We start from the raw sequence: 13,459 nt of genomic DNA on the forward strand, positions 1-13,459 counted from the left end.
ATATTGACATTGACAAAATAAATATAAGACATTATGATAAAAAGGTAAGAAGGAAATATCTCTGCGAGTGGTATTACAGATGCTTTTTACTGAAAATCATTGCTGTTTTTCCTTAATAGTCTTCAGTGTGTTCATATTATTTTTATAATAAGCAAAAATATAAGTTTTTAAAGCTCCTTAGGGATAAGGTTCAGAGATTCAATGTCTAGACCCTACAGATGACTAGATCCTAATTCCAACTTTGCATTCTTTCTCCAATCACTGGTCTTCCCCCCACTCGCAGTGTGAATGACAAATTGGCAAACTGCAGTGGGTTCTTGAGCATTATACAAAGGACTCTTGTGAAAGTACTAGATTAAAAACAAACTGGAAGGAACGAAGGGATTAAGACTTGGAAGCAAAGACAAAGTGTTATACCTTCTTCTGGGGAGGAGGGAAGGTAGGAAGTTTCCATTTTTTAAGTCTCTCTAGCGTAGATGGAAGCTCATTCCAACTGGCTCTGAGCATTTTGTCTGCACATTGGTACATGTGTAAACAGCATGAATATTACACACACCCACACACGTGACTGGCCATCTGTCTACTGTCTCCCTCAACAGTAGTGGTCTGAACCTCAACAGCAGATCATATACCCCTTAAAGGTAGAGCCACATGTTGTACTTGTGGGAGTCCTGACCTCTCAGTACTCACAAGTCCTTAAGAACTCTGAGAGGTATTAATTGGGGCTACAGGAGGACTGGAGTCCTGCAGTTAAATCTAGTCACAGGTTCAGGTAAGAGTAAACAGGACAATGCCAAATAAGAGTGGGAAGCGGAGTAAATGTCTGCAACGTCCTTCTGAAAAGCCAGGTGGTCAGTGGTGCACTGGGTCCTGAAGTGCACGAGAAGCCACGTCTGGGCCAACTCAGACATATTCCCTTGAAGTAATCCGATTCACCTATGGATTCCAGTTAACACACCCATTAAGGAAAGCCCCACTACGAAGTCAAGATTAGGAGACTGAACCCTCTTGGTCTCAGTCTGTCAGCCTTCAGCCTTCAAACAGCTGGAGAAGCAGTGGGAGAGCAGCATTTCTGTAAACAAGATAATCTTTTCAGAGCTTAAGTAGGCAGTGAGAGTTATCACTCAAAACTTCAAACTTGGAAAAGACCAACTTACACTAGAAAAGCCTGCCTTTCCCTTCCTCTCTTGCACTGGACTGGTGTGTCCTCCCTGATAAGTTCTCGGCTTTCTAACTGTCCCTCAGGTGGGACTCCAGGAGAACAGCAGCCTGGGCTGAGAACAGGCCTCGTCTTGGCTTCCCCTCCTGCTTCGGACCAGGGGTCATTTCAAAGGAGAATGAACCAATTCTCATAGAGGCTTTAGGGAGTAAATCTCACAACTGCAGCCAAAGGTAAGGCAAGCAACAGGACACGTAGATGGCAGATGCATTAAGATGGCAAAAGGGGCCACCAAGGCTGGGATGGGAAAAGGGATTCTTGCACAATGTAGAGTCCTGTTCTTTGTAATAATAAAGGAGGCAAATCAATGACAGGTATTAGCTGTCTCAATTATTGACACTTGTGTAATCGTTTCCTCGTAAAGAAGCTTAGGGAGCAACAAACCATACTTCCTTCCTCTCTACTATCCTTATTCCCATCTTTTCCCTTCCCTTCTCTACTAGGCAAGAATTTCACCAATTAGAGAAAACTCAGTGTCCCTGATGTATATTCCTGACATTCCCAGGAATAAACCCAGGGAAGGCTCCCTGATGGCAGCAGGATCCACAGTGAGAGGCCCATAGGACTGGCAAAAACAGCAAATTGGTTTTTGAATTTAGTCTTTAGGGATTAACTTAACCAAGAATACACAAGACTTCTAGTGAGAAAACTAAAACTCTAAAAAAAGGACACAGGTGGTCTCAATAAATGGAAAGACACTCAAAGCTCTTGGAGGAGATGACTTCATATTATAAAAGTGTCAATTTTCCCCAAATTAATCTATGCAATTTAATGCAATCCCAAATGAAAATTTTAAGTTTTTGAGGAAGTTATCAAACTTATCTTAGAATTTATACAGAAGGATAAAGGTCCCAGGCAGCTAAGTCAACCCTTAAAAAGGAGAGTAAGAGAGGAGACTTAAACTACCAGCTATTAAGACTTGCCTCCAAGTCATCATATTAAAACCAGAGAGGTATTAGCACAAAACAAGCCAAGGAAATAAATTGCTGAGACAGAGCTCAGATATACAACCTAATACACAATAAAGCTGGCACCACAGTCAAAGAGGGAAAGAATGGGTTGTTTAGTAGATGTTGCTGGGAAAAACTGACTCTTCACCTGGGTAAAAATAAAACTGGATCCCCATGAAACACCATATAGAACGGTCGATATCAGTTGGATTAGAAACCTAAATGTGAAAGACAAAATCAGGAAGCCAAGAAAAAACAATGTAGGTGCACGTCTTTATGACATGGGTCGAAAGGCCGTCTTGAAAACACAACTTGAAAATCATAAAACAGATGTAAAAAAAAAAGAGATGAATTTGAATATATGAAAAGGCTTTATAGTCAAGGAAGGATATCACACATAATATTAACAGATGAATGACAAGATGGGAAGATATATTTAAAAAGTCTACAACTAACAAGGGGTTAATCTCAAGAATACAGACAGAGGGCCAGCCCCGTGGCTTAGCGGTTAAGTGCATGCGCTCCGCTGCTGGCAGCCCGGGTTCGGATCCCGGGCGCGCACCGATGCACCGCTTGTCGGGCCATGCTGAGGCCGCATCCCACATACAGCAACTAGAAGGATGTGCAACTACGACCGACGTACAACTATCCATTGGGGCTTTGGGGAAAAAAATAAATAAAATTATTAAAAAAAAAAAAAGAATACAGACAGAACTTTACAAATCAACAAGAAAAAATGGCAACTGTGACAGAAAAATGGGTGAAGGACATGAATAGGCTAAACAGAAGAGGACACTCCAACACGCATAGGAAGAGATGCTCAAACTCATTAATTATCAGAGAAATGCAAACTGAAACAACAATGAGCTATCATTTTATATCTATAAGATTGACAAAAAATTAGAAAGCTGAATAATGGCAAGAGTTGGCAGGAATGGAGAAATTCTCACGCTGGGCTGGCGGGACTGTGGACCAACCACTCTGGAGAACAACATGAGAGCACTCCCTCAAACTAGGTATACACATACCCTTGACCGACCAGCAACTCTCCTTGTGGGTATACACGATCCCACAGACATTCTCACACAGGAGGACATGTTCTTTGTGGTGGTGTTAGTGGTGATGAGGAGTTGGAGGCATGAGGAGATGGAAACCAGATACAAAGTGTTACATCTCTGTGAAACCAGATACACAGTGTTACACACCATAGAGGGTGCAGCAAACAGAGGCCACGGTCTAAGAGTAGAGGAATATGGATGGCTCCTAACACAATGCTGAGGGAGCAAAGTAAGATACAGAACAAGAGAGATAGCCATTTATAAAACTTATAAACACAGGCAGATGGAAGATACATATTGTCCAAGAATACAGTTTAAAAAGACCCATTAGAATGGTAGCCTATAGGGGAGATAAGGAATAGGAGTTGAGAAAAGAACGAAAAGGGAATGAATGAATGAATGAATGAATGAATGAATGAATGTGATGATAATGTGCCACAAACTGGGGAGTGTGACTAATTCAGTCCCTCTATACCTGAGATCCAAATAGAGAAGAAAAGAGGAGAAGAAAAAGACTCTGCAAAGAAATGTGCAGGTATTTATCTGCTGCCGTCCTCTCCCTGGTAACTGGGCCCTTTGGAAAATACCAGCAGCTGACAGACATTATTTATGGCCCTGTCTTATATCCCACAGGCACTGGATGTCCTGAGAGAAACTTCAAGATGAAAGCAACACATTCAGAAGTATCCCCAAAGGAATTCCTTTCCACTACCTGCTCCTTCAAAACATTTTGGCTCCATGACAAAATGTTGACATTCAAATTCCCACCAAAACATTTTCTAGAAAGAAAAATGCTAGACATGTGGCATTTGGATACTAAAGGTGAAAAGAGCAATGCCCCACTCTTAAACTCATATCAAATTGACTTCTTACCTTTAAAAGAATTTCAATTGTGGTATAAACAGAAAGAGAGCTGCAGAACAATCAGCCCCTGGGCAATAGTGCCACCTGTGGCAGCTGAGCCCTGTGGGTAGGTGTGGGGTCAAACTGCAGGTTACTGCAATCAAAAGATACTAAAAGTATAACCACTTCGGAGGAGACATTGTGTGACGCAAAAAAAGGGTCCTAACGCCAGAGGAGGTGAGGAAGCACCAACCCAGAACACTACTCTGGTTTTGCCAGCTTGGAAATCAGTGAATGGAACGTTTGTTAGAATAATAATATCCTAGAAAAAGAATTTCTATCTAAAATACGCCCGGAAAAGTGGCCAATATGTTTTAACTCATCTTCTTCTCTCCCACTTGCTAAATGAAAGGGTAAGCAACTGAAGAATCAACAGACTCGAGGCAGCCAACTCTCTGTGCTCTGTGAATAACCAGACGCCAAAAGCAAAATGTTGTAGGTGTCTATGTTTTCCAAAATGGAACTTTCTGTATTGTTCTTTTCCTGGGGAGGTAGAACATCCTCGTGGTTAACAACAGAGCAGTTAGAGTTAGAACTCAGATTAAATCGTGTTCCCTGAGTTGACTAGCCTCAATTTCCTAATCTCCAGTAGATCAAAAGCACCTATCTCACAGCACTGCAAGCGTTAAATGAGCTAATGTGCATACAACATCCTGAATCATAGTAAGAGGTTAATAAATGCTATCTGTTCAGAGCTATTGTTGTGAAATACATGCTCACTGTAGACAATGCGAAGTATCGGAAGTAGAAGGCCAGTATCTCCCACAATCCACCCCTCCATCCTGATGAAGAGTTTGATGATAAATGTATCTAGATGAATCAAATCATTTATTTTACTAAATACATTGTTCTATAACATGACTTTTTAAAAACTCAACTATCAATATACTGTGGGTACCATTTCTGCAAATATACCTAGATCTCTCTTGTTCTTTTTAAAGACTACATTGTAGTCTATGATATTTTTAATCAGCTTCCTCTTGGACATTTAGATCGTCTCTAATTCTTTGCCATTATTTATTACCAATGCTCCAATGAACATTTTTGCACAAACATCATTGCACTCTAGTCTATTTTTCCAGGACGAATTGTTGGGTCAAAGGATATTCACTTTTTAAAGGCTTCTAATACATATTCCTAAAAGGCCTTACAGAATGTTAGAACCTGCTGGCATGCCTACCAATAGAATCAGGGTCATCTTTCAAATCTATTGGCACTTATCACAAGCAGAGAGGAGCAAGTTCATAAGATCACAAGTTACAAGCAAGCTTCTGATCGGGGGTCTCCATTCATATGCACATGATCTCCCACAGTTCTTGGGTCCTTTACTATGGAAGATAGTGTGTCCCAGGATGGGGCATGGTATGGGCATCTGCTATTTTAGCCTGCTTGGCATCTATCCTCTCTTGTGCTGGTGGGTTACCCGATTTCCCTCTGGCAAACTACCCAGCTCCCATTTTATGCAGTACTCTTGAAACTGTCAACCAAAGTGTGTTGTTTTCCTCTGGGTGGGCCCAAGCTAGACCAACTTGATGTTATCTTTCCTGGGAATGTCAATCAGAAGAGGGAGGCAAGAACTAAAAACAGTTTAGAACTTTATCATCCTGCAAATACTATCCAGAAGACCCTTTCTCATTGATTCCTGGGTCTCCAGAGCTGGTCTGTTTTCAAGCCTGGTTCTTCAGCTCTCCCTACCTTACTGTGAATAACCCTACAGCCTTCCATATTCCTTCATTATTATTACTGTTGTTTTTGCTATTGTAATTTTAGCCCAAGTTAGCCAGAGTCAATTTCAGATGCTCTAAAACAATCCCACCTGATACAGAGGGAGGGAAAATGACCTGTTTCCTTGAATATTTACTTGAAAAAATTTTCCCTTGTTCAATTCTTGAGGGGGAAAAAAATTTTTTCCTGTCCTCAAGGCCTCTTAACCTACCAATAGCAACCATTCCAAATTAATATTTTATATAAAACTCCTGGTAAAATTTGTATTTTGGAAAGAAAGAAGGAAAATCTCTGTGCTATAATGGATTTCACACACACAAAAATAGCTCATCCTTTTGTCCACATGGAGAGGTACTGTTTTACTGATTTTTCTGACCCTACCTGAACTCATGGTGGAGCTATCTGAATTTTTTTCCAAGAGGATTTTAAAAAGCAAATCTGAGGCAAAGGGACAGAATTTCCTTTGCACTCTTGTAGGAACCTGGAAGGAATTTATTTTTTCTCCTATGCACCAAGGAGATAATCAGCCCAAATGCTCTAGCAGTAGCAGTTTCATTTTAATCCTATCATGTTTACAAGGTTACAGGAGCCCTTGGAAATTACGATTACCCAGCCTGCTCAGAGCCAGGAGCAGGGGAAATGTCCTGTATATTCTAGAGGGGCTGCCCAGGGTCACTCCCATCAAAGAGGAATATTATTATGGAGTTCATCATCTCTACTCTTTTCTCTCCAAAGAAGCAACAAAGAACACAGAGTTACTAAGTGATCACTAAGATAGTTATTGTCTCTCCTTTCCTTTGAGCGAGACTGTGTAAGAGGCAAAGTCAATTCTGGCTTTCCCACAGGACAGGGCTCTCGGGGAGCCGGGTATTATTGGATTAAGTGACTTTAAGTGGTGACTGGAGCTCCATTCTTAAGAAGACCTAGGATTAACTGAGATAATGTACATGAAAACGCTCTGTAAAGTGTGAAGGGTTATATAATGCAAGGTGTCATCACGGCCTTGCCAGTCAGGCTCACTGAATGTCCTGGAGTCACTGACATGGTAAGTCAGGGTAGAAGCATCTCGGACTGCTCTTGGGGAAATGGGGCAGACCCAACATGCCCACAGCATCTCCTGGTGGTTCTTCCTTGGAGTAGCAACTTCTCAAAACCCAATCCCAATGCCAGCTGTAGAAAATTTTCCAAGCAACATACTTACTCCCTTCGCTTTGACTGTCTTTGTTTGAGTTGTAGACCTGGAAAACAGAAATAAACATTTACTTGTGTGCATTTTATACTACCCTACAGGTTCATCAAAGAAAACTACTGCCTTCCCCCTTTCCCTAGTTTGTGCTATGAGATGGAAGGCAATCTCTGGCCCCCAAATATGAATCTCTTTTATAATTAACTACTTCCCAATATTTACTTCAGCTGTTCTTAAGTGTGTGTACATCAGAATCACCTGTGGAACTTAACTGTGGAAAAACCATATTCCTTTTTTAAAAAAACTAATTTATGTCTGTATATAAACTAAAAAGGAAAAAATTTTAAATTAGTTACAAATCATTAAACATTAACTGCACACTAGGCAATGTGCTGAGCAATTCACATGAATTCTCGCAAATTATCTACACAACAATTCTGTTGGGTAGGAACTGTTATTATCACTGTTTACAGATGGAGAATTTGAGACTTAGAGAGGTTAACTGAGGTCTCACAGCTGGGAAGTAGCAGAGTCAGGACAACTGTACATTACAACCCGTTAAGTGTTAACACTGGAGAAAAGGACCAATCAAATTTTACTTCATATTCTTTTGTAAACTGAATGTTATAGCAGAATATATTCCTTTTACAATAGAAACTCCATAAATAATTTACAGAAATCATAAAAGGGAAAATGCCCCAATACAGAAAAAGGGAAAGTGCCCAATATAAAACAGACAATGACATACTGCAAGAGTTGACAAGCTTTTTCTGTAAAGGGTCAGACAGTAAATATTTTAGCCTTTGCAAGCCAGGAGGTGAAAATCAATGATATTATGAAGATACTTGTGTAACAAAAGAGAAAACAAATTTCCACAAAATTTTTGTTGACAAAATTCAAAATAGGTAGAATATTCCTAGCAGGTGAAAACTCCTTTCAGGGTTTCGTGGTTCTGTTTCCAGAGATGCTTGGCTCAGTTCCTCTAGGGGTTAAATAAGTGGTTCTCAACCAAGAGTGCCCATCAGAATCACTTAGAATATATATATTTTTTTAGTTATGATGACTGGCTTCACTCTATGCAACTTTTTATACCTACAAAATCATAATCCAAGAAAGATTTGGGCACTACCATTTTTATCTAAAGCAGAGGCTTTATCTTATTTAATAATGTCAGCATATCAAGGATTGGCAAACGATGGCCCACAGGCCAGATCCAGCTCCCACCTGCTTTTGTACAGCCCATGAGGTAGACGTGGTATTTACGGATAAACATTTGCAACTGATTTGATGAAAGGAAATCCTAACTTTGAACTCTAACTTAGCTAAATGTTATCCTCCCTCTAAGAAAAAACCCATTCTTCTGAATAGTAGACCTGTATTTCAAAAAATTATAGTCCTTGGAAAAGATACTCTTTCTGTACCAGAGGAACATGGTTGCCCATTCTCCCTTGGCAGCACCTGCACCATTGACATAAATGAAGAATTGGGACTAGATCGTGGTTGTCCAATTGAACCCCACATAGCACCTGCACAACGACTGCCAAAGGGGCTGGGAGAGAAGCTGAGACTCCAGGTATCCAAACGTCCCCTTCCCTTCACTTCTATTGGTTTCATTCATGTGACTATCAAGTAAGGGGATACTAGCTTTAAAAAGTTTGAAGACCTCTTGAATGGGTAATTTCTAAAGTTGTTTGCAATTCATTAGTTTGTTTATTTATGCATTTAACAAATATTAATTGTGTGCCAGGCAATGTTCTAGGTGCTGGGGATACAGATGAACACAACAGCTATGATCTCTGCTCTCATGGAACTCGCCTACTCGAGAAGAAAACAGAAATAAACAGATACACAAATATGACTATTTCAAATATTGACGAGTACAATGGAGAAAATGAGAGGTTACTGTGGACCTGAGGTGGAGAAAAGCTTCTCTGAAGAGGTGACATTTGCATGAGACCTGAATGATGAGAGAGGATCTCCTTGGGAAGACCTGCAGGCCAGTGCCAACAACAAGTACAGGTCCTGGAGATGGGAAAGGCATGGCCTTTTCAAGGGAGGAAGGTCAGTGTGGTTGGCAGTCAGAGCACAGTAGAGAAGGGTAGGAGATGAGGTTGGGGTAGATGGGCAACAACACGATCTTGCAGGGTCTTATGACTTGTGAGTGAAATGGGTCCCCTCATAATAGCTAGGATCAGCGATCCGTGGTGAATGGCATTCACTAACCTTGAAGGGCTGGGTAAGGGAGTACAGGGGAAGAGACCACATTTTGGCAAGTATTTTTTTTAGCCATCCCTGATCACTTCATTCCTCCCATTAAATCCAGACGTTCTGTCCCAGAAAAACTTGCTCCTATTTACGAATGGCAAAATCCAGAAGAAATAGCAAAATCCAGGGCTCTCAGCCCTCCTGAATGAGGAGGCGAGTTTGTGCCAAATTACCTTCCTTCAATGTTTCCTGGGTCTCAGGAGGTCCCCGTCTGGAACATTCAAGCATTTCCCAAATTGAAGAGGCGTGGTCAATGAGCCAAAGGTACCAAAAACATGTGCCACCTGATCCTCTGAGGCCAGGCCATTAATCTCTGTCTTGTTTGGGTAAATGAGCCAAAGAGAATGAGTTCTGAAACAAAGCTAACAAACCATGCCCGCCAGGAATGCGTGACTACATGGCCCAATCAGGAAGGCCCAGGGTGGGGGAGCAGCCTTACCATCACACAGGCCAGATGGTGGCACAGTAAGAGGGAGGAGGAGGGTGAGGAAAGCCTTCATATGCTTCCTCTGCACTAAGAGGAGTAACACCATTAAGAGGGAATGGCTTTGTTTACTGAGCATTTACCAAGTACGACATGACATCATCTAGTCCTTGTAACCACCTATGTGTTAGGTACTGTTATTCCCACTTTACAGATGTGGAAACTGAGGCCCAGAGAGGTTACATAGTCTGTCCAAGGACACAGAGCCAGTAAGTGGTGTATTCTTCTATCTTGCCTCTACAGGGATGTTCCAATCCTCTTTCACTTTTCCAGGCAATGGCAAATGCACACAACTACCCAACACACACACATACCAGTAGTCTATGGTTCATAAACACCTTCCATACTGGCAGAAGTGAAGGGCATGTAATTTGCCATTTAGAAATGGTCAGTATCTTCTTGGGAAATCTTCTATAGTTGCCCGCTAGTGACAGACTGAGGTTCAGAGGCAAAGGCAATTTCCTAAAATAAAAGGTCTCTTGGGCTCTGGCTTCTGTCTTATGATGAGCAGAGTTATCGCAGATTTATATGCTTTCAAGTAAGCCTCTGAAGAGCCTTTGTCTTGAAAGGATAGAACCCAACTCTCCAGGATCAATTCAAGGGGACATGAGTCACTAAATAATTCCTAAATTATGGCTCCTTCTCAACAATCCAACTTAAGCTTATCCATCCTGCTTAGCCAGAGTACTCTACGACCTGGCCACACCAAAGCTTTAGCCCTCTGGCTTTATATACTTTGATACAGGGATGCACTAGCTTCTGTTGAATACTGTACATGAAGATTTGTTAAATATCCATGCCAATGAATATTTGTTTTTAAGTGTATGCTTCTAGAGAATAGAATTACATGTTTATCTTATCAGGGTCCATCTGAGAGTCATTATGAAATAATTACACCAGTAATAATAAATTAATAAAAACGATGATGACAAAAGCCTTGGTATGTGTCAGACACCATGCCAAGCACTATATATGCATTATCTTGGTTAGTCCTCACACCAACCTAATTATTCCCATTATATAGATTGGAAAAGTGAGGAAGCATTAGAGAGGTTAGGTCATTTGCCCAAGGTTAGGCAGCTGGCAATGGGCAGAATCCAGACAGTCTGTCTCCAGAGCCCAAGCTCTTAACCACTAACCACATGATAAAGGAGACATTGTGATGATGATGATGATGATGATGATGATGGTGAGGGTGAGGGTGATGGTGAGGGTGATGAGATGTCGTGGGCAGCTAGAGAAGATGAGTCATTGGAAGAAGGAATGTGCCACGAGTCAGAGAGAAAATGAAACTGAGAACGGCCTTCTGATTCCAGCCTGAAGCATTCACCACTAACCCATGAAACCAGCTGGCATCGAACACAGAAGTAACACTTCATATTCTCTCTGAACCACAGGGCTTGATCCTGAAGATAAACACCAGCGCAGGAAAGTGGGTCTTTGATATAGATCATGGGGCACCGCAATTCTGTGAGTCTCGACCCAGAAGCTACAATGGCAGTACAATTTAATAAATCAAAGGAGGGTGAGGAAAGCCTTCATATGCTTCCTCTGCAATAAGATGTGATTTTGCAATAAATTCTGTTCACTGCTGAGCCAATTCAATTTACATGTCCCGAGAGAATTATGGGAGAATAAGAGTCATTTGGATTCCTAGAATTTTTCTATGGGTAACCTTTATTACCATTATCCAGGCCTTACTGATAAGGCACAGAGAGGATTTTTTTTTTAACTTATAAAGTAAAGGCATAAACAAAGCAATAATTAGACAAAACAATCTCACTTTTCTCTCTGACATACAGCTGCATTAGTACTTGGCCACACGACACTTTGGATTAAAATCTGCACAAAATGAAGGTGTTGGAGAAATAGGTTCATAGGCAAATTCATTTAAAACTGCGCCTCCTATCTAAACTACGCTTGAACTCACGCCTAAGCTCTCTAATTCCCTGAGGTCTCTTCCAAGTAGCCTAGGATATCTAACCCCCTCCCATCTCGTTGTTCCCTCATATGCCAATGTGGAGACACACAAAACCAAACTAGGTGCCAACACCTTACAACACTGCACGTGCTAGTTCTACATCATCGGATATCATTTTGTCCCTTCTGTGTGACACAATGAATCCACCATCACTAGGACTTGCTCTTTTGAATAGTTTCTCTGTCAGTGGTGACAGACTTGTGGTAATCTGCTGCTTAGGTCCAAAGTTCAGCTCTACTATTTATTGGCTATACACTCCAATCACTTAACATCTCTAAACTTCAGTCTTGCCAATTGTAAAACAAGGATACTAACATTCCCTACTTCCTAGGGTTGTCGTGAAAATTAAATGAGATAATAGATATAAAACATTTAACATAGCACATAGAATACAAATTCTATGGCCCCACAGAGCATTCTATAAAGATTAACTTTTATCACATCACCGTCATCCTCCTCCTTCCTTCTCTTCACACTTATCCCCTATGGGATAAATGGCTAAGGATAGGAATATAGTGTGAGGGATCCAGTGACACTTGTCTCATTCGCATTGTAATTTAACCAACTGAAACTAATTAAGGTACTAAAGGAAAGGAGACAATGTAAAGTCAACTTTTAGAGCCATGGGTTCTCAATTTTTTTTTTTTTTTAACAGCAGTCAAATATGCAAGTGACCACTGTTTCACCATGGATGATTTGCCAGGAGCCATAACAAGCACGTATATGAATTACTTTATTTCATCCCCAAGCCGATGGGGTACTACCACTTTCTCTACTTCACAGCATCATGTAGGTTAAGAGACTTTTCAAAGGTTACGAAGCCAGCAAGCGGCAGAGCCCTCTAGACTGGAGTCTGTACTCAACCACAACTTCATACAACTTCCCCACCCAATCCCACTTTCCAGTGGAAAAAAACCTTGAAGATTAACAAAGAACTCAAAAGAAGCTAAGCAGTAATTAAAATGGCAACAATGCAACCCTTATGTAAGAACAAAATTTCCACCCAATTTAAACATAACAGTAATTCTACAAACTTCCAATTAATACAAGTATAGCAGTAATTAAAAACCACAACCAGCTTGAGACACTTTAGGATGCCCAAAAACATCCTTCCCCAAAACTATGAGCACATACAGAGAGAACTGGCCAGTGTTGCCAAGGATTGTGTGGCAGACAGATTTCTTGGTAGAGCACCACATTCGGATACTCAGCAAACTCTATTAACAGGCTAAATTTAGGAACTTTTAATAACACCCTTGACAAGTTAGTAGTAAGACACCCTTGGTCTGTGGAATGCCACCCCATAATGGACATGAATTTTTGGATCAAGGAGACCCTCCCTTCTCACGGTGGGCCATAGGCCACACTTGAAAAAGCTTTCAAGAAGGAAATGTTTGAATCTTAAGCATGTGGGGATAAAACCAGTTGAATAGCTCGGAGTAAATAAGGATGTGTCTCAACTCGAAGAGCCAGAGCTTGGAAGCCAGCTATTGGTTCCTCCTCCTTCCATCAGAAATGTGCCTCTCATCACCACAGCCTGATATGCTCCAGAGAATGGCAGTAAAATGGCTGCTGCTGCTTTCCTATTTCTCGCCTAGCAACACTCCCTTCGGCTTGCCTTTCCACTGCTACTGGTACTGCATTTGCTGTCTTAGGGAGGCAATCTCGAAAATGAAGCCAATAAAAAT

The 13,459-nt window shown here is 41.1% G+C and overlaps 1 protein-coding gene across 6 annotated transcripts in view; it reads right to left on the minus strand.

The window, feature by feature from the left end:
* Nucleotides 1-13,459, minus strand: part of ARHGAP26 (Rho GTPase activating protein 26) — a 413,779-nt gene that overhangs the window by 188,839 nt on the left and 211,481 nt on the right. For all 6 annotated transcript variants that reach the window (XM_087429620.1, XM_004420043.3, XM_014794952.2 and 3 more), the window contains exon 12: nucleotides 7,057-7,093. In XM_087429620.1, the coding sequence (XP_087285746.1) occupies nucleotides 7,057-7,093 (37 nt within the window). The remainder of the gene's footprint in view (nucleotides 1-7,056; nucleotides 7,094-13,459) is intronic.

This window comes from Ceratotherium simum, chromosome 4 (assembly GCF_057802395.1).
Source record: "Ceratotherium simum simum isolate JZ-2026a chromosome 4, ASM5780239v1, whole genome shotgun sequence".
In the NCBI taxonomy this organism is placed as follows: domain Eukaryota; kingdom Metazoa; phylum Chordata; class Mammalia; order Perissodactyla; family Rhinocerotidae; genus Ceratotherium; species Ceratotherium simum.